The 26,680-nt window shown below is 39.3% G+C and overlaps 1 protein-coding gene across 2 annotated transcripts; it reads left to right on the top strand.

The window, feature by feature from the left end:
* The first annotated feature begins 141 nt into the window (after positions 1-141).
* Positions 142-26,206, top strand: LOC126194842 (uncharacterized). 2 transcript variants are annotated; one of them, XM_049933179.1, is made up of 2 exons: positions 142-295; positions 25,003-26,206. In XM_049933179.1, exon 2 carries the CDS (start codon positions 25,031-25,033, stop codon positions 26,018-26,020), a length of 990 nt encoding a protein of 329 aa, XP_049789136.1. In that variant the 5' UTR covers positions 142-295; positions 25,003-25,030; the 3' UTR covers positions 26,021-26,206. The 2 variants fall into 2 exon arrangements, with proteins under 2 accessions (XP_049789136.1, XP_049789137.1); XM_049933180.1 differs by lacking the exon at positions 142-295 and adding an exon at positions 594-614.
* Positions 26,207-26,680: the final 474 nt, after the last annotated feature.

Below are 26,680 nucleotides of genomic sequence, written 5' to 3'. Positions count from 1 at the left end.
GTGATACGAAGCATATCTCTCCGAATAAACAGTACTTTTTTGTATAGTGAATTATTTTATTGGAAGAACAAAGTACTGTTATGCGTAAATTTGATCAAGGAACAATTAAAGTTGAAATTAAATGATGCATTGAATAATTCAGTGCTAGAATGGGAAATCAGTATGAAGAAATGAACCATTACACTGGCGCCAAAAACAGTTGCATCTAATAGCGCCACTTTGCTGGTGTTATGTCTGGGCTGTATTGATGGATATGATCTGTCAGTGACGTGGGGGTGTGTCATTGTATGTTTTGGTATGTAGATAAAATTGCACAATATTTAATTTCAGAAGACACTATTTACTGTCTTAGTATGCATTTGATTGTTTACTTCAATGTATACTCCCCTGAAATATATATATTTCGGCGTTGTCCTGGGTCTTGTGTATTGTGACAATCGGCATTATTAGTTTTCAAAATTAAGTTGTATGTAGTGTACGTATGCCGAAGTTTGATATCTAGCTTTAAATACCTTTTGGCTTGTCTCCTCCCTTTGTTGCAAATAGTTTTGTGGCTTTCGGAATATAACACACCGCGATTTTTGTAAAACAAAGATTGTTGTCGACTCTCAGTGGTACGTATTTGCAAGTTTCTCACAGAATTACGTGTAGAATCCGTTGTTCTGTGTGTGGACGTAAACAAGGTTCTCGCAGAATACATGAGTTAGTTGGTTGTGCGTACTATTTCAATTTAGGATCGACCTAAGTAACGGTTCTAAGTAGTAAATTCAACTGCGTTATGTTATCAGTATTGTATCCATATCGAAAGGACAATTTTTTATTTGCACTGTAAACATAGTAGACCATTTTGAGTACCCCTTGCCTAGAAGAATGTAGGCCTACTACGCACCTCTACCCATTTGCAGTGTAAATCTGCAGTAAATGAAGGATGAGAGTCGCTATTGATACATTAGCCATACTCTTAAAATTACTGTAGTCTGTTAAGCTGTGAAACGTGTCGAAAAGTGAAATGTCTCCTCTGCAGTTTCACACCTTATGCCTTGAGATTATAATATGCAAATTATTTCTCAGGGCTTGCACTGTGAGTGAGAGTGAAGTCATTGTATTTATTGCTCCCACTTTTAAGTACTCTTTCCAAATTGAAATGCATATTTGCAAGCATTTACACAAATTAGAATGATTTATTAAAGGTAGCCTTGATCTATGTATCATTCTTAAGTTGACTGGCCAGGGCAGCAGTCGAACATTTTCTGTATCCAGAAAGGCCCGTTCAGGACCTGCAACATGCGGTTGTGCATTATCCTGCTGAAATGTAGGGTTTCGCAGGGATCGAATGAAGGGTAGAGCCACGGGTCGTAACACATCTAAAATGTAACGTCCAGTGTTCAAAGTACCCTCAATGCGAACAAGAGGTGACCGAGACGTGTAACCAATGGCACCCCATACCATCACGCCAGGTGATATGCCAGTATGGCGATGATGAATACACGCTTCCAATGTGTGTTCACCGCGACATCACCAAACACGCATGCGACCATCATGATGCTGTAAACAGAACCTGGATTCATCCGAAAAAATGACGTTTTGCCATTTGTGCACCCAGGTTCGTCATTGAGTACACCATCGCAGGCACTCCTGTCAGCGTCAAGGGTAACCGCAGCCATGGTCTCTGAGCTGATAGTCCATGCTGCTGCAAACATCGTTGAACTGTTCATGCAGATGGTTGTTGTCTTGCAAACGTCCCCATCTGTTGACTCAAGGATCGCGACGTGGCTGCACGATCCGTTACAGCCATGCAGATAAGATGCCTGTCATCTTGACTGCTAGTGACACGAGGCCATTGGGATCCAGCACGGCATTCCGTATTACCCTCCTGAACCGACCGATTCCATATTCTGCTAACAGTCATTGGATCGCGAGCAGCAATGTTTCAATACGATAAACTGCAATCGCGATAGGCTACAATCCAACCTTTATCAAAGTCGGAAACATGATGGTACGCATTTCTCCTCCTTACACGAGGCATCTCAACAACGTTTCACCAGGCAACGCCGGTCAACTGCTGTTTGTGTATGAGAAATCGGTTGGAAACTTTCCTCATGTCATCACGTTGTAGGTGTCACCACCGGGGCCAACCTTGTGTGAATGCTCTGAAAAGCTAATCATTTGAATATCACAGCATCTTCTTCCTGACAGTTAAATTTTGTGTCTGTAGTACGTCATCTTCGTGGTGTAGCAATTTTAATGGCCAGTTTGCACTTGTCTCACACATCTCTAAAGATTCTCTGTCACAGTTGGATTTAGAAAACATAACTTCTGAACAGAATAATTCTTGAAAGGGATGCCACTCATGTTTTAAAAAAAGAAACGAAATGATGAAAAGGAAACCCTTCATCTATTTGACTGATGTGTAACAAATACACACATTTAACAAAACAGACTTGAATATCTTTAGAACTACCACATTTTTTCTAGTGTACATACATTCTTTCACTCACTCAGCTGCGACTGTGGGTGGTTTATTGGCAAATGTTGCATTACCTGAGAAAATTATGAGGTTAAGACAGTAAGGAGTGAAATTTTGTAAAATATAATGGCATTTTCTTCTGACTCTTAACTAAACAAGACAAGTATTTAAGTGATAATGCAACTCTGAATGAGTTTTGCTTTAGCTTTTGTTTAATTTTACTAGCAATTTGGACATATAATGTCTTAGACAGAGAGTTCCATTTACTGAAACTAGTAAATTGTTATTTATTTCAGGTATAATAATATACTTTTTAATTTCTTTGAAGGGTGGCTGCTTCTTGAGCAGCAGTTATTGGTTTCCTCACATGTATTCCCTTTGATGCATTTTTATTTTGGATGTATGATAAATAGTTTGTAATCACCTAAAATTGCTGTGGTAGTGTGATGTGAAGTGTGTAGACAGTGTTATGTGTGAGTGCAGGCTTTCTCAGCAAATTTCATATATGAAGTCTTCACGGGTTGTAAGCCGAGTAGCGTCGTCGTCTCATAGCAGTGTTTCGATGGAATGCATCTCTATCATCTTCAGGTGAAGTGCTGCGAAGTGCTACAACATGACGACGCTACCCGGCTCACAACCCATGAAGACTTCATATATGTGTAGACAGTGTGTTTAATACAAAAGATACGAAGCTGTTTCTGTTACCATAGATATACCTATCTTAGCATAGCATATCACATAATTGCAGCACTATATTTGACCTTGAACTGTGTGGGCACACTGTGAGAAGTTTGTAATTTCCTGCTCAACTCAGTGGCAGTAGATGAACTGTTTGCTGCAGAAGCGATCTAGCTCTCCATCAAAAATGTGTGTGTGCTGGAAGTAAATACCACTCTAAACATATAATTTCTTGTGAAGTTAAAAAAATCTTATCTGAACCTTTCCTGAAGTTTGTGGAGAAGAAATAAAGGCATGCATTATGTGCATTTGTATTTTGCTGAAGATGGAAGACTCGTGTCATACTGAATGGTCTCCTGCTCTTGATAGAAAATATGTGTGCTATTTGACCAACTGCAAACCATCATGTTCAGTCTGTTTATGAATTAAAGCATATTTAGTAATTTTTTAAAATATATTTCTGACCATGATCCCTATTGACAGTTAAAAAATTCATGCATATTCTGGAAGTCCAGTCCAGATATCATCTTAATAAAAAATGTGAGGAACTAGTAAATTTGATATCCATCAAACTCTTCTACCTCTACATGTACACTCTGCAAACCACCGTGAAGTGCTTGGCAGAAGATACATTCTGTTGTACTAGTTATTAGGGTTTCTTCCTGCATGTCATTCACGTATGGGGTGTGGGAATAGTGACAGTTTAAATGCCTCTGTGCATGCTGTAGTCATTCTAATGTTGTCCCCGTGATCCTTATGTAAGCAATACATAGAGGGCTGTAGTATATTCCTGTCTCGAGTCATCATTTAAAGCCAATTCTTGAAACTTCGTTAGTAGACTTTCTCCGGATTGTTTACGTCTATCTTCAGTACCTCTGTGATATTCTCCAACACATAAAACAAGCATGTGACTATTTGTGCTGCCCTTCTCTGTATATGTTTAGTAACCGCTGTTAGTTGTCCTATTTGGTACAGGTCCCACACACTTCAGGGATGTTCTATACTGGATTGCACACGTGATTTGACACGTTCCACATCATAACGGCTACCGTACCGTGCGATTGATCAGTGGAACACACAACTAACTAACTAACAAAGCAGTGTCCTTTGTAGACTGATTGCTCTTCCCAAAGGCATCCTCGGATGTCGTCATGGCATCCCTGACTGATGAGGAGGAAATCATCATGGAGTTTGATACCTCTTCACCAGAACCTGGCAGCCCCTCTGCTGCCACTCACTCCACAAGTGTCTCACCAGTGCGGCGCAACGACAGGGGGAAATCTAAACCGAACCGCTGATATGGCTCCCATACTTCAGTGGAATCTGAATGGAGTCGGAACTCGCTTTAAAGAATTGCGGCTGTTAGTACAGTAAAACCCCTTTTGCATGTCTCTGCAAGAGACACATTTTAAAGAGAATGACACGCCTGTACTTACAGGATATCACATGTACAGGAACGATGACATGACTGGTAATAGAGTGCAGGGTGGGGTGGCAGTGTTCATTAAGGACACATTCCACTCCTCACCTGCACCCTTAACCACAATGCTACAAGCGGTTGCATCTCAGATCCTGGCCCATGTTAATGTCACAGTGTGCTCCTTGTATTTACCACCTGATGAGCTCATTGACAGTGAACCCCTCGCACAGCTCATTGATCAGCTACCCCGTCCCTTTCTCATTTCAGGAAAGATACATTGAAGCATGGCTGTCTGTACTGTGCAGCTGCCTCAAGTCGAATGAGCATGCTGTTGCCTCACGAGCGAGACTGGGCCCCCTCCATGCCGCCTCATGACGCAGTGGCTGACGACGCTGCTGATAAGAACACGCGGCAGCCAATGGGCGCCCGACCGGATGGGCGTTGGCCCTACTTCCTGCCTTTTTCTCAGTGGATCGCGCTCTGTTAGAACTAGAGGGCGATCCTCCAGCTCTGGCGGCAGCCAGGCGAAGCTCGTTCAAGGTCACCCGGCTTTCATAGCTGCAGCGGCTAAGTGAAGACAGCCATGCGTGAATACCCACCCACCTCCCCAGGGGTCGTAACCCCTGCAACCCATAGAAGATAAAGATGCTTCAGTGGCTGAATTAGTATTTTTTGTCTTAAAAAAAAAAAATCTCACGAGATAGAACAAACTGATCAGAAGTTATTGATCAAATAATATAAACTAAACTGATCTAAAAAGAAACAGTACACAGCGTAGACCTAGACATCAACAGAATGGAGATTTTATGAGGGTCTAACAAAACCTGCCCCAGAGGCCAGATGATTGAGCAGTTGATCAGTAATTCTGACATCATACTGCTGAAGACAGGTCAGACCACGCATTTTAGCACCATTTCAGGTTCGTCCTCCACCATAGACCTCTCTGTTTGTTCGCCTGTGCTTGCGGACATTGCTCAGTGGGTAGTAGATGATGACCTTCATGGCAGCGACCATTATCCTATCTGGCTCCATCTGCCAGTTGAAACGGGTCGTGTCGAAAAGCCGCCGAAATGGTTGTTCAGGAAGAGAAACTGGACGCACTACAGGCAGTTGGCTGTTTTTGAACAGTGTGAAGGAGTCCAGGATTGGGTGGATCACATTATGGCAGTGATGCACCAAGCTGCTGATGTATCCATACCAAATTCAAAGGGAACACCTGTGAGGCGGCCTGTCCCTTGGTGGAACGACGACTGTCGTACCACAATCAGAGACAGAAGGACGACTTTGAGAAGATTCCATCGGTGCCCTACTGATGTGAATCTGGCAACTTTCCGAATAGCACAGACGCGGCCGAGAAGAATCGTTACAGAGAGTAAACGGAGGTCTTGGCGAGAGTTCCTGAACTCCATCAATAGGTCCACATCTTCAAGCAAAGTATGGGAAGCCATTAGGAGGATCTCAAGGCGATACTCTCGACCACCAATAGCAGCTATATGTGAGCTGGGTTGTCTCCTAACGTCTCCAAGAGATATCGCCCAGTCAATGGCAGAATCATTTCAAACTATTATGGCCAATTCTAGCCAGGATCCAGAATTTCATCGCTATCGGGGTACACAGGAGAGGGCTGGTTTTGATTTCCATTCAAACAACACTGAGGAATACAACCAGCCTTTCTCTTTGTGGGAGTTGGACTCTGCACTGTCAGTATCTCGTGATACTGCACCTGGTCAAGACCTGATATCGTATAGCATGCTGCAGCAGTTGGATCTGCGGTCAAAGGAAGTCGTCCTTCAAATTTTTAATGAAATTTGGAAGACAGGTCACTTTCGTAGCTCGTGGAAAGAATCGATTTTAATTCCACTTTTAAAACCAGGGAAGGATCAGAACGATCCCAGTAGTTACCGTAGCATTAGTCTCACGAGCTGCGTAGGAAAGACATTTGAGCGTATGGTCAATAGGCGCCTGGTGTGGGTTCTCGAATCCAGATCCTTACTTACCCGCTGCCAGTGTGGGTTCAGGAGGTATCATTCCACCCTAGATAACCTGATTCTACTCGAAACAGTGATACAAGATGCTTTCCTATGTAAGCAACACCTTATCAGGGTTTTCTTCAACCTGGAAAAAGCATATGATGCTACCTGGAGGCATAACATTTTGCGGCAGCTTTATGAGTTGGGTTTCCATGGGCATTTACACACAGTCATCAGATCCTTTCTGTCGGACAGGTATTTTAAGTATAAGGTTGGGAATGTCCTGTCTGACCGTTTTAAGCAGGAGAACGGTGTCCCTGAAGGAAGTGTCCTCAATGTGACAGCTTTCGCAATTGTAATCAATAGTATTGCGTCCACAGTATGACGGCCCGTACAGTGCCCCTTGGGCCATTCCATATCAAATCACCCAATAAAAAATAAATTTTACACCCACCTCCTTAGATTTTCATGAAATTTGGCTCAAATGGTTCTAATACCATCCTGACAACACCTGCAATTTTTTTTTTGCTGTATCTCTTATAGTTTTTTTAAAATAAATTTTTAAAGTTTTTATGTTTTGCGTTTTCCGAACCTTCGGAAATGGTAAATTTAATTTGTATTCAAAACTTTAAAAATGATTATCTTAAAAACTCTTTTAGATAACATCATGAATTTTTGCAGCAAGTTTATTTATTATACATATTTGAAGATAAAAATGATACTATTAAAATATATTAATATTTTCTATGAATATATATATATATATATATATATATATATATATATATATATATATATATATATATATATATATATATATATATATTTTCATAGAAAATATTAATATATTTTAATAGTATCATTTTTATCTTCAAATATGTATAATAAATAAACTATATATATATATTCATAGAAAATATTAATATATTTTAATAGTATCATTTTTATCTTCAAATATGTATAATAAATAAACTTGCTGCAAAAATTCATGATGTTATCTAAATATATATCTATATATATATATATATTTTTAACAGATGTTTTGTTTTATAAGAATTGCAATATCTAGAGTCTCAGACCTGATAGAATACTAAAATTTGTTTTAATTTACTCTTAAACATATAGGCTACTTGATAAAACAAAAATAATGATGGCTTTTTAACATGTTTTTTAATTATAGTAGATTACATTAGAATTATGTACAGAGATAGCGTACTTATGACACTTGTGTATAACCCAAGTGATTGCTTGAAACATTGAATTTTTTTAAGTTATTTTGTCTTTTTAATAAACATTAATGCTGATTCAAACTGTTTTTCCACTTTGTCCAAGAGCTTTCAGTTCTTTTGATACAGTCTTTTTTGAAGTAATACATTCTTCCAGTGCCGCTTGATTGAGGTGCGTCTACTACACAGACTATGTGCTCCAAAGGCACTATGCAAGAATCTTCTCTTTCAGGCCAATAAAATGATGCAGCTGGTCCTGAAGCATGTAGAAAAAGAATTTCTGCATCTTCTTCATCATTGAATATTGTTTTTACCAGTCCAAAGTACCAGTTACCATCATAATTTGCAGCCACATAGCTATTTATGGATGGTTCAACACGAACCCAATCAGAAGAAGAATGGAAAGAAAAGACTAAGGAGGGTTTTACACTATCTGTAGTCCTTCTAGTTTCAAGGTTGTTTGTTGGAAGTGGTTTGAAGTTTTGAAAACTTCTTGTTCCAGGAATGGTTTGGGTTGCCGAAAGACATTTTTATAGTTTTAACCATAGCAAATCAGCTTCTTTTTTGTCAATAAAGTGAAAGTGAATGTTTTCAATATTTTTTTCACAAATCTTGTACACATCAATTGCTGTCATTATTTGTTCTTCGTCTGAAAGCTGTAGACTGGCTTTCCTTAAAATTCTTTTCATAGTTCCTCCTAGGCCATCACAAATTGACTTCCCATGACTTGTTGCAAAAAAAGAGTGTTGGGCCTTCAAATTAAAGCCTCTCAAGTGTTCAGTCAAATTTTTAAAACTGTTTCTATTTTTGTACTGCCCAGCACAACCATCTGTAAAGTATGAACTGAGTCAATGTCAGTATGATGTAATGACAGCCACTTTGTAATTTCTTTTTGTACAAAGTTAACAAAACCAGTGTCATGTTCTTGGTCATCACTAATAAAACAGTGGTTGGAAACAAAAACATTGTTTTCCTCATTTCTTAGAAAAACTCCAACTGGTTGTAGAGTACAACCACCTCTATTCCAGTGGTAACTTTGGATCTCATTTTGTATAACAAAGGAATAATTTTCACTGAAATCCATCACAATAATTGCTGTTTTGGGTGGTGGGTCTTCTTTCAATCTTTTAAAGGCTACTGATTGGGATTTTGCTATAAACGAGTGCGGGGTGAGCTTTTCCAATGACCTAACCAATAAAGAAATGTAGTCTTAAACACTGATAGACTGTTTGATCATTTCTGCCCTGTCTGTGTTAACCCACTGACTGATTACAATTTCTTCTTCTAAATCATAATCTTCACTTAGTTTTTCAGTTAAGTACTCAGTTAGTGCAGTATTTGCAGGACAGCTGTCGCAATGATGTAGCATGCAGTTTTGGTTTTCTGTGTTGCACACAAGCATCTTAATTAGGTCTTTATAAGATTCTTCAGTTTTCACAGCATCCAGTAATAGTTTAACATTCTGGTGGATACTGCATACACATACAGTGTTTGTGCCTGCAGCACCAGCAAGGATACACCATTTAGGTCTCAAGAAACAAAATTTTGAAAATCCCACTTCTACCTCGGGATTCTCCCATTTGAAAGAATAATAGAGTTCTCTCAAGTTACACAAAATGAGTCTTTTTTGCATGTACACATTTTTTGGAACACTTACTTTGTCTTTTGTTCCGGGTAGCACTCTGGAACTTTCATCCTTTTCATAAAAATCTGTTACAAGTCTTACTGTATTTTCAGAAAGAGTTTTACCTTTTTTTTGGACCAGGAGTTTCCAAAATACCCTTTTCAGATTTTAGCTTTCTAGCTTGTCGCACCATGTACTCACTTACATTAAATTCTTTCATCACTTTATTTCGACTCCAAGAATCTGGAGCCAAGGTCAGAATCTGGATTTTTCTAGACCTCCCAACAGATGAAATCTTCTCTTTCATAAGAGAAATCATTACATCAAAATCCTTTGCTTTCTCAACCACACTTGTAACTTCTTCGTCATCATCAGAACTTGGTGCATCATATTTTAATGCTTTTGAAACCGCCTTTTTTGCAGTCTTTTCAATACTGCTAACCTTCCTTTTAAAATAAGACCCTTTACTTTGTTCTGACAAGCCATGAAGCTTTATCGGTGTTAAACCTAAATTATCAAGAGCAATGTTTGTTTGTACGAGGGATTCATTTCTGGATTCCAATGATTCTAATTCAACCATGACTTCATCATCTGTTTCACTTTCATTGACTTCAACTCTTAATTTTTCCTCATAAAAGTTACGGCATGTTGAGCAAAGCTTTTGTCCAGGTTTTATGCTAATATTTTTTGTCAGTAATTGTTTAGAAAGATCCAAGCCTACACTTCTCAACGATTTTTTGATGGGCTCTTTGTGTTAGTGGGTCTACACATGTTGTTTGATACTTTTCAAAAACATTTAAAAAGTAGTAGCTGTGGTGTGAACATATATTCTTAAATTCACACAGATTAATTCCAGATCGTAAGTGGATCAAATCTTTTTCTTCCTCATTCAATTCAGATACCGGTTGTAACTTCTTTGAAGGTGTATAGGTTTTCTGGAAACAGTCAGATTTTTAAATAACCCTACGCTACAGGTTTGAATATCTGACATACTGATTTCACTTTTGGTCTGATTGCTGTTCTGGTTACTTTTATAGGATATTGGAAAAGAATCTCTCTAAACTTAAGTAACAGTACTTACTGAAAGTTTGAATAAACTTAATAAAATACTATCCAAGCACTATTTAACACTGTAATAATTTTTTACTTCAAAACTCAGGAGTAACAAAACAAAATCCAAGTGTACATTGTTACTCCAAGAAGACAAAAACTTATTTTCGGTGTCTAAGTCACTTGGTACTTTTTATTTTTAAAATATAATTAATATTATTTTAAAAATTAGATAACTATTAAACAGGTTAAAAAGCCAACATAATTTTTCTTTTATCTATTGGCCTATACAATTAAGAGTATGTTAAAACAAATTTGAGCTTTCTATTAGGTATGAGACTCTAGATATTGCAGTTTTTGTAAAACTAAACATCCGTTAGAGGGGGGGGGGGGGGGGGGGAACCCACACACAACAACAACTTGTACACTTTTTTTCATTTGGAAGATTTTAATACATCTTTATAGTAATTTTTTTTAACATTTAGATATAATACACAAACTTATTCCAAAATTTCATACTGATATCTTGAGTATTCTTTAATACACAATTTCTTTTAGTTGTGAGGACACATTTAAGTTACGATATTCGACTGCTGAAACAACGCCAAATCTAAAAACTTTAAAAATTTATAAAAAAAAAACTATAAGAGATAGAGCAAAAAAAATTTACAAGTGCTTTCAGGATGATAAAAGAAGTAATTGTACCAAGTTTCATCAAAATCTGACATGGTTGGTGTCAAGGCCTGGGTGACTTGACATGGAATGACCTCCCTTGTTTGTGGACGATTTCTCCACTTTCTGTGCGTCTTCCTCCCTAAGAACTGCTACACGCCAATTACAGCTGACGATCCTGTGATTGGAGGAACGGTCTAAGACACAGGCTTTAAATTCTCTTTGGAGAAGACTGTTTGTGTAGATTTTAGCCATTCCCGTTCTCTTTTTAATCTCCCTGTTTTAAAACTAGGAGACACAGTTCTCACCTTTAAGGAAAAAGTAAAATATCTCGTGCTTATTTTTAATGAGAAGCTCACTTGGTTGCCACACCTAAAGGGTCTAAAAGTCCGCTGTTTCAAGGCTTTAAACATCCTTAAATGCGTAAGTCATAGGTCCTGGGCCGCTGACAGGGCACGTCTGCTCCAACTTTATAAGGCCTTTGTGCGACTTCGACTCAAATACAAATGTCAAGCTTATGGATCTGCAAGACCTTTGTACCTCAAAATGTTGGATGTGATTCACCATGAGGGTATTAGGCTTTCAACGGGGGCTTATCGCACGAGTCCAGTTGCTAGTCTGTGTCGAGGCTGGAGAGCCTCCGCTGTCCATTCAGCGTCTTCTCCTCGTGGTACGGCAAGCATACAGGGCCAAGTCCACTCCAATTTCGTTGGTGTCCAACACCTTTTCACATCCGGCACTGGAACATCTCTTCCGCCACCGTCCAAAGGTAACAAAGCCGTTTGGCATCTGTGCAAAGGAGAGTCTCGAGTCAGTACACCTGGAGGGCATTAAGGTCCTCAGCCAGGGATGGAGTAGGGGATCTCCCTGGCTACTACAATGGCCGAGATTACTTCTTGATCTGGCTACTTAAAAGAAGTATTGTACCCCGGACCACCTTTTTAAAATTAAATTTACTGAGATTTTAGACCGCCATTCAGGTTTTATTACTGTTGACACGGATGGGTCTAAACGGGGATTTTATGGGCTGCTCTGCTGTGTTTCCCAATATTGTCTGTAGGGTAGGGCTCCCAGAGCAATTCTCAGTTTACTATGCAGAACTGTTTGCCATTCTGAAAGCATTAGAGCGTATGCGACGACATCATGGCAAGAAATTCATCATCTTCTCAGATTCCCAACGTGCTCTACACGCTCTTGAACAGATGTACCCAGCAGATCGTATGGTGCAAGAAGTGCAGGACGCACTACTGCTCTTGCAAAAGCAGGGTAAGGATGTAATTTTCTGCTGGGTTCCAGGGCATATAGGAATTCCTGGAAATGAACTTTCAGACGCGGCTGCCAAGGAGGCTTGCTCCATCCCACCCCTGCTCTCTGTTCCGTGGTGGAAGGCTCAGTGGCTGGAAGTGAGCGATAATAAGTTGCGAGCGGTGAAGGATTCTGTCCGACTGTGGCTTACCTCCTTCCAACCACAACGAGCTGAGGAAGTAGCTCTTACACGGCTTCGAATAGGACATTGTCCATTGACACATGGTTTTCTGTTACGTCGTGAGGAGCCTCCAACGTGTCAGACATGTGGGACACAGCTGTCAATATGACATATTTTAACTGAGTGTGTTTTATATGCGGGTTTGAGGGAAGATTTAAGTTTCCCACCAGACCTGCCCTAATTTTAACTAATAGTGAGGCGAGTGTGGCTAGAGTTGTACATTTTTGTGTGATGTCTGGACTTCTTCCCAAAATATTTGGATTGAGATCTTAATGTGTTGTAAAATGGTTTGGTCACCCATTATTTGTAAGTGGTCACCCAGACACAGTTAATTATTTTTACCTGTTTTGTACTGGTATTTTATTTTTAGTTTTATCTACCTGTTTTGATGTGCTGTGTCCAATCTTGAAATTTGAGCATTTACAATTCTCGCAAAAATCGGCTCTGAATTGATCCTTGTTCAAACGATCTTGGCTGCACTTGTCAACATTTATTTTGGAAACCGGCACTGATAACCTTGTTGTTGTGCACCCTAAAACACTAATCATCATCATCATCATCATCATCATCATCATCATCCCATGTTACCAAAAACGAAGTCCACCCTCTGGTTTACCCATCAGGGAGCCTATGTGATCATTCCATTTCATATCCCTACAGTGTGTTACATCCTGGTATTTGTGCAAGTTGGCTGATTCCAACTCATTGATTTTATTGTTGTACTACATTTTTTTAATTTTTTTTTTTTATTTTGTGAAGTGTACAGTTTTACATTTCTGAACATTTAAAGCAAGTTGCTTTTATGTTATGACTCGAGTTATAAACATTATAAATTTGGGACATCCTGTTCCTAATGTGCATTTTAGGTCAAAAGTATCCTCAAACTATTTGAAGTATGGATCTGGTTTTATCACAGAAAATGCATATTAGGTTGGCATTCAAATGACAGAGTTACAGATGTTTAAAAATATTTATACCATGTGAAATATTATAATATACTGAAGAAGGCGCATGACTCATATTACTTGCTACTTCTTGTTGGAAAAACTTTTTTTCTGCAAGCAGAGAAATGAAAATATGACATTATGTGCCAAATAAGATAAACTTAACATTAACATTTCACTTTTCAGACTCTATGAAAAATTATAAGAGCATCACATCTGGGAAAATGAACTGTAAATTCAATTAAAAGTCAGAGAACTGAAAATATCCTCTTGCATTGACAACACCATGTGGGTTAATTTTCTTTATAATTTCCTCACATTTTACAGGCCATTCCCAATAGTGACGAGCACACTCCATTGCACCCATTTAGTAAGAATTTCCAAAAACTGCATGTACTTCTCCAGCATTGAATTTACTGTCAAATTCTACTTTGCACACTTTCTATAGATTCTTCAGTATGATGATCTGCCGCAGCAAAATCCTTTGGAGAGAGCAGATATGTTTGTAGTACTCCGTTCGTGTAGTGAAGCAGTGAATCTTTTTATGTTTGGTACTGATGGTGCTGAAGAAAATATTTGAGCAAGATTAAGTTTCACATTGATTCCTTGAATTTCATCAGTAGACATGAGAAACCTGCATATTGTGGTACTTGCAGCTACCTGAGTAAAAGTTGATGCATAACGTACTATGAATTTTCACTTTTTACTGCATTCCCCACCAGCTGTTCCACAACTGCACTAATTCCATCTATGGCTTCTTTACCATGGGGTGTAGCAGATAAGTTCCAGTAGATTTGCCTCCTCCTACTCTATCTTTCTGCTGCTGCTAAGGGCATCCTCTTCTTCTAATCTTAAAATAATTCAACTGTGACTCATATTACGTGACTGACATCACACATTTAATTTTCTGTTTTTACGATATTGGTTGAAATTGGGAAATTTTTAATAGTGGTGTTATTTACACATTCACACTAAGAAGTAAATTACTGAACAAGATAAAGTTATCTCTAATGTCTCTCTTGGTATAAAAACTTAATTGCATGAAAGTGACTCATGTTTCATGAAAGTTCATGCTGTTGTATTATATTATTTACCCCCAGAGTTTTATACTCTTTATGCAGTACATAAGAGTATGTAACAGTAATATAAATACTGATATGCTAATTTCTCCAATTATTTGTACTCTCATCACATGAAAAACATATGGCATAATAATAATGGCTACAAATTGAGGGAAAACAATAATGGGCCACAAACCATCGTTGACATCCAGTAAAATGTCCAGCCCTTTCAAAAAATATATAAAAAGTACTAAAATTTAAACTTTTAAATATTGTAAGTGTGTCCTCCTTTACATGGAATATTCCTAATATTGTCCTCAAGGTCATTGATATACAAAAGGAACAATGAGTGCTGGGTCCTTTGTCCAGCCACAAATTACACTTGATACCCCCTATATGATCGTACTTTTCACAATAAGCATAGGTGTGGTAGTGACAAGGGGAGGCCACGATGCTGAGATCACAGATTTACTTCGAACTTGGTGCTCCTTTAGTAGGCCATTAAAACAACATAATGTGCATTTAGTAAAGTGCACTACTTTGGCAGTTCCAAGAAAAGCACAAGAGAAGTTTTTCGCATCTGTTATGTGGGTTATGTATCTGTGCGAAGGTACAGGACATAAGAAGTCATTGTGTTCAAGTGGATAGCATTTTTTAGATTTCATGAAATTTCTTTGTGTGGTGACTGCCGAGGGGCAGGCTGGTTACTGGGAGGCCGTCTGGCTTGTGGCTAGTATGTTTACTCCATGTCCTATCTGCCAAGGGAGAGGGTATTTGCTGGGACTGTGCTGTGCGTACCACAGACTTCATCCCCACCAGACCTGAAGTACATCAGTGATATTCTGTTTGCACACGCAAGAAGAAGAATTACCTTGTACTTCGTTTTCATATCTCTTCTTAACTTTTGTCATCGCTATCAGCTTTGGAGATTGACTGAAAGTTGACAATTTAAAGCTCGTTAAACATCTTTTTAGTGATTAACATCTCATAAGCCAAAATATTACTAATTTCTTGGATTTGCAGACCATGTGGTGCCAAGAAACATTCAAGTATTTTGTTTGAACCAGTTAATGAGTTAGGATTTATCTAACTTTTGTGAGATATGACTATTGTTTTACATGATAACATAGGTGACACCTACTTGATTAAGCTTTAAGAAGTTTGCATTTTCATTTTAATTCTGCAAAACCATTGGTTTCATGGCAAATGTATGTAGGACTTCCATTCTTTTGTTTTCTGTATTATCTTTTGAATGGTATATCTTTTGTTAATACATAATGTAAATGAGCTTAGAATTTGTTAACTTTATTTAGTGATCTTTTTTCCCCCTTTAGATGTCAACCCTGCTTTGCCATCTTGACAGTTCAATGCGTTTCATTGGGCATATTCTTATCTGTAGATGTGCTTTTTTACACCTGTTTTGCAGTTATCTCTGTTTCTTTAGAAGTTTCTTTACAGTGATTGTTCCATCAGGTACACAGGGGTTAGACAAAACTGTGGAAACAACATGAGAAATGCATGCTTGGACATAAATGCAGATACTAGGCAAGCCTGCAGGTTGCACTGTTGTATTTGACAGTGAATGGCATCTGTGCAGTGTCCTCAAAATGTTGCAAGTGTCATCTTGGTCAGAACGGTGTTCTGTGTAATTGTGAGTGCTTTATGTCGGAGCTAAGTGAATTCGAACATGGGCAAAATTTTGGTGCATGTGTGGTGGGTGCTTCTGTAACCAAGATAACTGATGTGTTTGGTGTTTCAGGAAGCACAGTTTCAAAGACTTATGCCACATACAGGGAAAGTGGGAAAACATCATCCACTAAGTCACAGTGCAGATGAAAATGTGTGTTGAGTGGTAGTGATGGACAGTCATTGAAGTGAAGTGGATTCTGACAAAAAATAATAGTGCATCTGCAAAAGTCACTGTGGAGCTGACTGCTTCACCCGATTAACCCTGTCAGCAGCAAAACAGCACAAAGTGATTTGTAGAAGCTGGGAATTGTGGGGTGAGATGGAATTTCAAAACCACTCGTGAGTTATCCAGTTATCCATGACAGGAAGTCGTGGAAAGAAGTCATTTGGTCAGATGAGTCTTGCTTCGCACTGTTTCCAGCTTCTGGTGGAGTTTACGTCCCAAGAGTGAAACAGGGCGAGGGTTTGGTGATAATTTGGGCAGCCATACTATGTTGTGCCAAAGTCCCGATGGGTATTCTGCAAGGTCGCATTACTGCCATAGATTATGTGGCTATTTTGGCTAATATTGTCCATCTCATGCTACAGTGCTTGTTCCCCAATGGTAAGGCTGTGTTCCAAGATGTCAAAGCCCCTGTTCACTCACTTCACATAGTCCAGGACTGGTTTTGTGAGCATGAGGAGGAATTCGTGTATTTTCCCCCTGTCGACAGTTATCAGATCTCAATATTATTGACCCTTGGTGGTGTAGTTTGGAGGGAAGTGTACATGGTTGCTATCCACCTCCACACCATTAACTGAACTTTTCACGATTTTGCATGAAGAATCCGTTAAAAACCATACAAGACCAGTATTCATTGGTTGTGAGATGATTGGAAGCTGCTTTGAATGCCAACTTTTTCTGCAATATATTAGGAATGGTTGTGTGTTGTGTTTGTGATGTTTTCATATTTTTGTCCGCCCCTTTGTAACTATCTGGTGTATAATCAACAATTCATTTAAACTTGAAATACAGTTCTTGTAGATGCTCCTGTGAAGTGTTTTCAGTTCCTCTTTGAGAAGTAAAATGACTGCCTTTTAATGTAAAGTACTAAATTTGTGAAGTTTCCAACTATTGTAGCTTCCCTTTGTACTTTAGTAATCGTTGTTGCTACAACTGCCTCATGGTCACTCATACCAATTTTATAATGGACTTTTTCAAAGAGGTCAGTTCTATTTTTTACCATTATGTCTAATATATTTCCATCATGTGTGCATCTGATCTAATTTAATCTAACTAGATAGTTTTCAGGGAAGATGCACAGTATTGTTTCACAGGATGTCACGTCCATCCACCGCTTACAAAACTGTAATTTTCCCAGTTTATTGTAGAAAGATAAAAGCTTCCTCCAATGATGACATTATGGTTGGGGAACAGTGGTACTGACAATTGAGGTTTTGTTTAAAGTTTTCAGTTACATTTGGGGATGAGTGTGGTGGTCAGTAGAAATATCCAGTTTTTACCCACCGTTGATAACTGTGATTTGTCTAATCACATACATGTTAAATAATCAAGTGTAATGTATAAGGTCTAGGTCATAGGATGATGGAAGTAAGGGTAAGGTGTAGGCTACTAATGTGGATAATAATATGAACACAACAAGCCTTTCAATGATTTGTATTAAAATATATTTAATACGAGGGTGACATGAATACAAAAGTTACAAGAATGAAAAAATAGTGCTACCCAATGCTTTGTATAGAGTAACATTAAAAACAATCAGTTATTGATTGGTGAGTAAATTTTTTATCTATCCAATTAAATAATTTGTATAGAGTAAGATATATAACCCGAGGTCTGGGTCATCTAGATCTCATAGTATGTGGGCAAGAACTTCGTTCTAGGTTTGTACAGCTGTTTTCTGGGTTAATATAAAATGTCACAAAAATATATGGACAGGGAACAGGAGCTAAACCATGCCATCTTAAACATTGTCATGTTATTACAGGAAATCATGCAAAACATAACAGGGGTCTATGTCGTGGTGGTAACATATATTCATCATAACGCAAGAAACATTCTTCAGAACCACTTGAATACCACTTCGTAACAATACATAACTTCATAGGTTCTCATGTTCATGGAATGGTTAGTGATTAAAGTGAAACTGAATAAAATTATTGCTATAAAATATACAAAAGTTAGATTTTTGAAGTCTGGGAAAGCCTAATTATGAAATGTATTCAGATCACACAGAGAACAGCTCAGTTAAGTTGGTAGTGAGCCAGGTGGAGAGAACTTTTAGACATATTACTTATGGTTCACAACCAACGTGATACACGAGTCTGATTATTAGTTAAACATGTGAGACATACTGCTTAAGGTTCACAACTAACATGAGAGATAATCCTGATTATGCTGAAAGTTTGGTGCTTGAGATCAACTGAGCTTTATGGCTACAGTGGACACTGACATAAGACAGAATTCTAATTATTAATATAAACTGCCTATTTGGTGCTCGAGGTCTAGGTGAGCTCAGGTTTGGAACTGTGTTGAAACAACCCTTGATAACCGTATATGAGATGATGTGTACTCGTTTTAATGGTAAAGGAAAAAACATTAGTTTAACAACTAAGGTGAAATTTCGGATTTTTAATTTAAAACAGAACAACAATTCAGTGCTCAGTCTGGATGAGCTCAGACGTGGGAAACTGAGATGACCGCATAGAGTACAGGTTAAATGAGCATGTAGAAAACATAAACACGACGAATTTAGTGGCAAGATTCACTTACGACTAACAGTTAACATCAGACCAGATTCAAATTATACATGTAAAAATGCCAACACTTGATGCTCGAAGTCTGGGTAAGTTAAGATCTAGTCTGTGTTAGCTAAGACATAGTAAAAGCTCCCCCAAGTGGATGGCTCACTAATTGTTAAATAAATAGTAACTATGAATTGTGATATGAAGAATGATAACAGGCACAGTGAAATTAAATTATAAAATGTCATGAAAACAATTAAAATTTTTTTATTAACTTCTAGTTGATCATTTAATACTTTATGAGAAGTACTGCTATTCCCAGTGTATACCTGTAAATTTTCCAATAGGTCCAGTTTCCTTTCCTTGATACTTCATGTAGCATTTTTACATTTTGTTGAATGTGTATTATTTTATTTTTCATAATGCTTCATATTTTTCATTTGTGTTCTGGAAGCAGTTTTATTTTGTTTATTAGTGCGCTCATTTTATTTTGTGTATTAGTGTGCTCACTGAATCTATCAGGAAATGATCATCTGGTCTGCCCTGTGTAAAATTTGTTACAGTCACTGCACTCCTAGTTGTATACCTCCAAACCAATATAAACATATCTCCTTATTCAATCTATGTGCTGGTGCAATTATAATTTCAAAGTATTATATGTTCTAAAACATAAGTTGTCATTAGATTTTTGAAACCTATTCTTGATTTTATCATAAATTTTCCCTCTATATGTCATTTTGACACATTTCATTTTAGTTGCATTTTTGTTTTGTGTTTGGGTGGTGGCTTCTACCTGTGATTGTCTTTTCTTTAATATCATATAAACTGTTTTAACTGTGTCTCTGCTGTAACTGCTGGCAATGGCAATTTGTTTGAAGATGGCTAGTTCTTTGTTTACATTGACCAAGTGAGTAGGAACTTCCAAGAGCCTATGAATCGTAGCACAGAAGAAACTCATATCTTGCAGGAGGGTATGGATTAGCATTTATTATGATGTCACAAGCTGCTGGTTTCCTATAAATGTTAAAAATTATGTTTACTATTTCGTTTACTGATTGTGAGTTCTAAGTAGTTTATGTTCAAGTTCCAGTTTATGTTTATATTTATTGTCCTGATTCAAAAATTACCATAGTTCCATTTAGAAAAGTCTAGTGATCATTGTATATTTAAGAATATGTTATTCAGATAGGATTTCTGTTACTAAACAAGCTTTATATGAACTGTGGAATGAACCGTCGATAGTAGTTCAGCTGACATAAGGCAGACTTGAGCTGGGATGCATCTGTGGGGGCTGGCAGGTGTTGCCTGGCAGATACGTGCTGCGGCATAGGCTGTATGCCTGATGCGCTGAAGATGTGTCTTAAATAATCGACCTGGCGGGGGAAAAAAGAACATTTATCAACATTACAATGCAGGTTCACTGCTGTGAATGTGGAGAAGTATGTGTTGAGGTCCTGTGCATGTCATGAGGTAGTTCACTGTCACTGGGACATCCTTTGATAGGTGCTTCAATTACCTCGGGAAGATCACTGGAGCACTGGATATGCCAAATGGAAGCTATGTATAGTAGACCAATCCAAAAGGGGTGTTTATGTCTGTGATCTCTCGGGAGTCACCTTCCCATTGGAGTTGGAGATAACCATCCTGAAGGTCGATTTTGGTGAATACTGTGCCCTCAACAAGATGAGAAACAATGTCCTCAAGCTCATGAGTGGGATATGCGGTGACTGTGGACTGGTCATTCACAGTGGCCATGATGTCACCACAAATGCAGACTGTGGTGTCACCGCTAGACACCACACTTGCTAGGTGGTAACTTAAATCGGCCGCGGTCCTGTAGTACATGTCGGACCCGCGTGTCGCCACTGTGTATTCGCAAACGTAGCGCCACCACAGGGCAGGTCACAAGACACGGACTTGACCTCGCCCCAGTTGTACGGACGACATAGCTTGCGACAAGACGTATCACGTCTTCCTCTCATTTGCCGAGAGACAGATTAAATAGCCTTCAGCTAGTCCATCGCTACTACCTAGCAAGGCGCCATGTGTATCATTGCTAATCGCTTACTACTATGCAAGAGATGTATTTCAACAAGAACAAGACTACATTAAAGTTAAGTATATTAAAATCTCTCTTCTTTTCTTTATAGTTTTCATCCAGTCTCCTGTTTCAGAATTTACGCCCGTCTGCGTTAGTTTCGCGTGCACCTAGCCACTCATTGTGTCGAGACCTTAGGGAATCGACACAACACAGACAGCACCCGTCAGTTTATCCACAATCACAATGGTGGAGGTGCAGTGGCTACATGTGGTGGGGATGAGGGTACCCTTCTCTTGCCTCTTGGAGTTGTTGCAAGTTCTGTTGAAGCTTATCCTGGAGAGTGAACTTGACACAACAGTCCTTAAAAATTTTTGGGACTGCAGTGTGTAAAAGGGGGTTATGGGTCTGGGGTGGTTTAGAGGCAGAGGCTCAGGGGATGGACTGCTTCAGAGGTGTCATGAACCTCGAGGCCTAAAACGTGGAGTAAGTCAAGGCCAAGCAGATTAGATGCCCCAGGAGCCGTAATGACCAGAATCCTAGCTGGGGTTACCGTAGCTCCACGGTGGAGCCTGGTCCGGAAGCATCCTGCCACAGAAATGAGGTTGTTACTAAAACTATGTAACTTTGCTGTGAAAGGGCACTATGGAGGAGACCCATTGGCTTGGTGTGTAGCCCAGTCGATTATCATAGCTGACGAGCCATTGTCAATCTGGAAGGTGACTGGTTTGCTTTCCCAACTCCACCTTCATAGACAGCAGCTTCTGGAAAATATGGTTGGGAAGGATCCTCCTCGAGGTCGCCCTGTGCCCAATCCACGGACATGGATTGGATGAGTGACAAACTTCAGCTTCATGGCTAAACTTACAGCAGGCAGTACACTTTGCCTTGCAGAAATGGCATTGGTGTCACAGATGGATAACAAAAAACTATTTACAAGATCTTAACTGTTTGAAACAACTCATCCTGGGAGGGTCTTTATCAGACATGGACACCAACCGCTGCTGCAGAGCTTCTAAGGCAGGATGGTAGGCAAAGACCAGAGCTGGATCTTGGATAGAAGCTGCTCCTCTAACAGATTGCTCAAAAGCCCAAATGTTGAAAAGGCATGAGTTGAGTGAAGGATCTTTGAGCTTATCCTGCTGGAGACCTCCATCAGGGGTATAAACTAAAATCATGTCGCAGACCAGAACTGATGCATAAGGAAGCTTGCATTGTTCATTGGCACATTGAAACTGGCATTCCCAGGAGAGACTCTAGAGTCTTGATATCAATTTCCTATGGGTTTCGGTATGTAGCTTCTGACAGCGAAAGAACTTTTGTCAAGCTGCAGCAATATGTATCTGAGCATTGAAGTATCATGTTGCACTAAGTTTGGTTCCGCTTGGGGATGTAACTGTTGTAGCAGCTGGTAGATCATGGATCCTGCATTGGCCAACAGTAAGGCACACTGCTGCTGATCGCCACAGACATTGTATGCTGCAAGATGCTGGTCTAATCAAGCTGTGTAGCAGGCCCAAGGCTAGGTTTTCTTGTCGGAGGGCGGTGGTGTTGATGCACCTCGGTGTGCTTGGGCGGTGGGCTGAGCATCAATCCGTACAGTAACAGGAGAGGGTGTCTTTAAGGCAAGAACTTGTGCCAGAAAAGCCTCATTCACCTGCTGCATCCTTTGGAATAAGAGCAGCTCTGGTTGTCAAAATTTGTAAGTACAAATTAATTCCACTTCTTCTGCAGTTCCAAACAAGATGCACTTCTGTGGATTTGGCTCCACCTAACTCCCTGAAGCCTTAACTAAACACTGAAATGACCAACACTCAAAGAGAGCTATTTTCCAATGTGGAAGCTTACTTCTCGGTGTTACACTGTCGTTACCAATGGCATCTTGACAAGAGCTTAATTGAGGGACTGCAAACAGTCAGCACATAAATCGTCAAGCTCTTGTTGAAGAGAATTGTCTTCAGTGATTCCTGGGTTTGGGTTTCCTTAAGTAGCTGTTCTCCAGGTTTTGTGATGGGGCCAGCGACCTCTTGCTGTTGCCTGGCGAGGTACATGGTGGTCCGTAGCTCTCTGTGCACCTCCTGGCGGTCTTAGGGCATACTTGAAAATCCCGCGTGGCTGCTAAGGACTGTGTGAGCATTGCTTTTTGTGCTTCACACTTTACAGCCACGTGTGCTGGGGCTGGTGCCCCTGGGTGCCAAAGCACTGCTGCCATTCATGTGCTGTTGTAACTCAACGTGCTTTTCAAGGTGTTTGCATGTTGCCTTGGCCTGTTCTATCACCAGATACGTCTCCAATTGAGCACATATGGGACTTTATTGGATGACAACTCCATAACCCACAACCAGCATTAACCATCTCTTTATTGACCGACCAAATGCAACGGGCATGGAGTGCCATCCCACAAATTGACATCTGGCACCTGTACAGGACAGTGCATTCATGTTTGAATGCTTACATTCTACATTCTGGTAGTTAAACTAGTTTTAGAATTGCAGCATAAATATGTGCATCAGATACATTCTGTGTGTTGGCATCATGTAACATTACTTCAATGCAGTTAATTCCATGTGAACATTAAAAGTTGCAGTGCCTGGTGAGACCTCTGTGGTCTGCTGTTGACTGTGTGACTGTCTGAGCACACTGCTGCTTCAGGCAGAAAAATTTCAAGTGTGCAGCTGCTACGTGGATTTGACTTGTCAGAATAATCATCTAGTAATTTCACTAAATCATCATACAAGACTTTCTTGAGAACAGTTCCTATGCACAGTTTAACACAGAGTTTCTACACTTTGGTTGGAATGGTGGGCAAAAAGGAAGCTTTGTCCTCCATACCTATTATTTTGTAGATGTTGAAGTGTGCCTGTAATTGTGTCCTGTAGTCTGGCCATTCTTTGGCCAGGCTTGCTTGCTTGTTGAGTAGTGATGTCACTTTTCTGACAGTGAGCAGCAGGTGTTCTATCTGCTGTGCCTGAAGCTATGCAATTTTGGTTAGTTACAGCAGATAGATCACCTGCTCCTCACTGTCAGAAAAGTGACAGTGGGGAAGCCAAATCAAAGACTGCATTTTATTGGCAGAACACTTAGAAGATGCAATAGTTCTACAAAAGAGACTGTTCATCCTCTGCTAGCATTCGGGAGGACGACGGTTCAATCCCGTCTCCAGCCATCCTGATTTAGGTTTTCCGTGATTTCCCTAAATCGTTTCAGGCAAATGCCGGGATGGTTCCTTTGAAAGGGCACGGCCGATTTCCTTCCCAATCCTTCCCTAAGCCGAGCTTGCGCTCCGTCTCTAATGACCTCGTTGTCGACGGGACGTTAAACACTAACAACCACCACCACCACCATCCTCTGCTAGAGCGTTGCACTGTGGTATGGGACTCGTACCAGATAGGATTGACAGAGGACGTTGAAATGTCCAAAGGAGGACAGGTCATTTTGAATTAGAGCAAAATAGCAGAGATAGTGTCGTGAATTGGTATGTGAGTTGGGGTGAGGATCATTAAAACAGAACCAGTTTTTGTTGCAGTGAGATCTTTTCATGAAATTTCAATCACCAACTTTTTCCCTTGAATGTGAAAGTGTTTTAATGTCACATACATAGGGAGAAATGATCATCCTAATAAAATAAAAGAAATCAGATCTCATACAGAAAGATTTAGGTGTTCATTTTTCCCATGCGCTTTTAGAGAGTAGAATGGCAGAAAAATAGTGTGAAGGTAAGGCTTGAAGAACCCTCTGCCAGGCATTTCAGTGCTAATTGCAAGGTAGTGGTGTACATGTAGACGTAGCACATGGATCCAATACATTATCCTGTTTTAACTTTTAACATCTATTTTAATGACTGGTACAGATTTTAATATTTTCCTGTGTTTAATTATTACAGGCTAAGAAACCAATGTGCTTAAAAACTAATATTAGTGTTTGGTTTGCAGGTTATAACTGAAAGCAGTCATCACAAGGATGATAGAGAATTTTCCGGATGAACTGATTATTGAAATATTATCACATTTGTCAGCTCTCGACATAGTTAAAGGTGCACAATATGTATGTCAGAGATGGCACATACTCTGCAAGAGCCCAGCTGTTTGGAAAGGGAAGGAACAGAAGATAGATGGCAAGCATAATACACGTGATGTTGTGGAGATAGCAAAGGTGATTCCTCATATAACTTCACTTTGTATTGGAAAATCGGACAATTCAGACAATTTCCAGGCTTGGTTCACTGGTTCACATTTATATATTTCCTCGTCTATCGAGCGTGATGAGCTGAAATGCATAGTAGACCATCTAAACATCAAGAATGTATCAGCTCCAAGGTCTGTTATAAGTCGGTGTCGCAGCATACTCTTCACTGATAATGTGAAATTGGAATCATTAACAGTTTATATGGGTAACAGGCCACCTCCAGACAAAGATGACACCTTTGAGCCGTTGGTAAAACAGGGAAGTCTGGCACATCTAAGAGCACTGCATTTCTTTGGTGCCAGAGCACTCAGTGCAGATACAATATCCTTGTTATGTCAATCTTGCTCCGATCTAGAAGAGCTCTGTTTGCATCAGTCAAATAAGGTTACGTCAGAAGCACTGTATAATCTGAAGAATTGCAGCAAACTGAAGATTTTACAAATTACAGACACCGCTGCTCTTAAGGACCTTTCATTTTTAAAATATTGTCCGGGTGTCACTGAATTGGATATCAGTCAGTGCTATTCTTTGCGTCCAGCTGCATTTCAGCACCTTCTACATTTGAAAAACCTGAAAAGGTTCCATATGAGGCATTCTAATGTAAATGGTTTACCGCTATCTGCAATGAGAGAGTCCATGAAGCAGCTGAAGATCATCGACCTGTATTATTCGTATGGATACAGTGAACGTGAGGTGGTCCAGTTAAAACGGTTTGCACCTCATATAACAGTATTAGAAGGCACATTTAATTTTGATAGGCATTGACAGTTCACGAACACACCTCTTAGATAAAATATAAATGTCATTCTATTTATATATCAGAATATATAAAATGTTCCCAATAAAATAAATATATGTACATGCTATTAGGTAAATACTTATATTATCAGAGCTTTCTGCCACTGTTTCCAGTAAAATAAATAAATATTTGTACATGCTGCTAACTAAATACTTTGTCACTGCTTTCTTCCTGCCAGTGCATCAAGTCACAATAAAGTAAGTAATAATTCTTTTCAAAATAATTAGCAAGAATGAAATGTAATGTTAACATTTCACATCTGCTTAAATTTATCTGTTTCTGTATGTTTATTTAGCATGTTTCTTTATGATATCAGTATTTTTCTTTGTTCTGTTGTGCGACAAAATGCACAAAAAGTGTGTGTGTGTGTGTGTGTGTGTGAGAGAGATAGAGAGAGAGAGAGAGAGAGAGAGAGAGAGAGAGAGTCCTGTGATAAAAACTTTATCTAAAAGCTCAACTGCTAATTGACCTTTCCTACATGCCTGTTTGCTGCTCAAAACCTCATCAAGGTAAGATCTTCTACACCAAACTTATTGCACTGTTTTGAATGTTAGTGACTTGACTACATAATGTTGGCATGCAAGGAGGATGCAACTTGTAAAATACGTGGCAATGGCATTTTGAAG

Source organism: Schistocerca nitens, chromosome 7 (assembly GCF_023898315.1).
Source record: "Schistocerca nitens isolate TAMUIC-IGC-003100 chromosome 7, iqSchNite1.1, whole genome shotgun sequence".
In the NCBI taxonomy this organism is placed as follows: Eukaryota; Metazoa; Arthropoda; class Insecta; order Orthoptera; family Acrididae; genus Schistocerca; species Schistocerca nitens.
Note: the sequence above shows the minus strand (reverse complement) of the source record. Positions and strands in the feature narration are given on the sequence as shown.

What these genes read in the sequence shown, in the direction of transcription:
- LOC126194842 (XM_049933179.1), top strand. Translation starts at nt 25,031, where the DNA reads ATGATAGAGAATTTTCCGGATGAACTGATTATTGAAATATTATCACAT.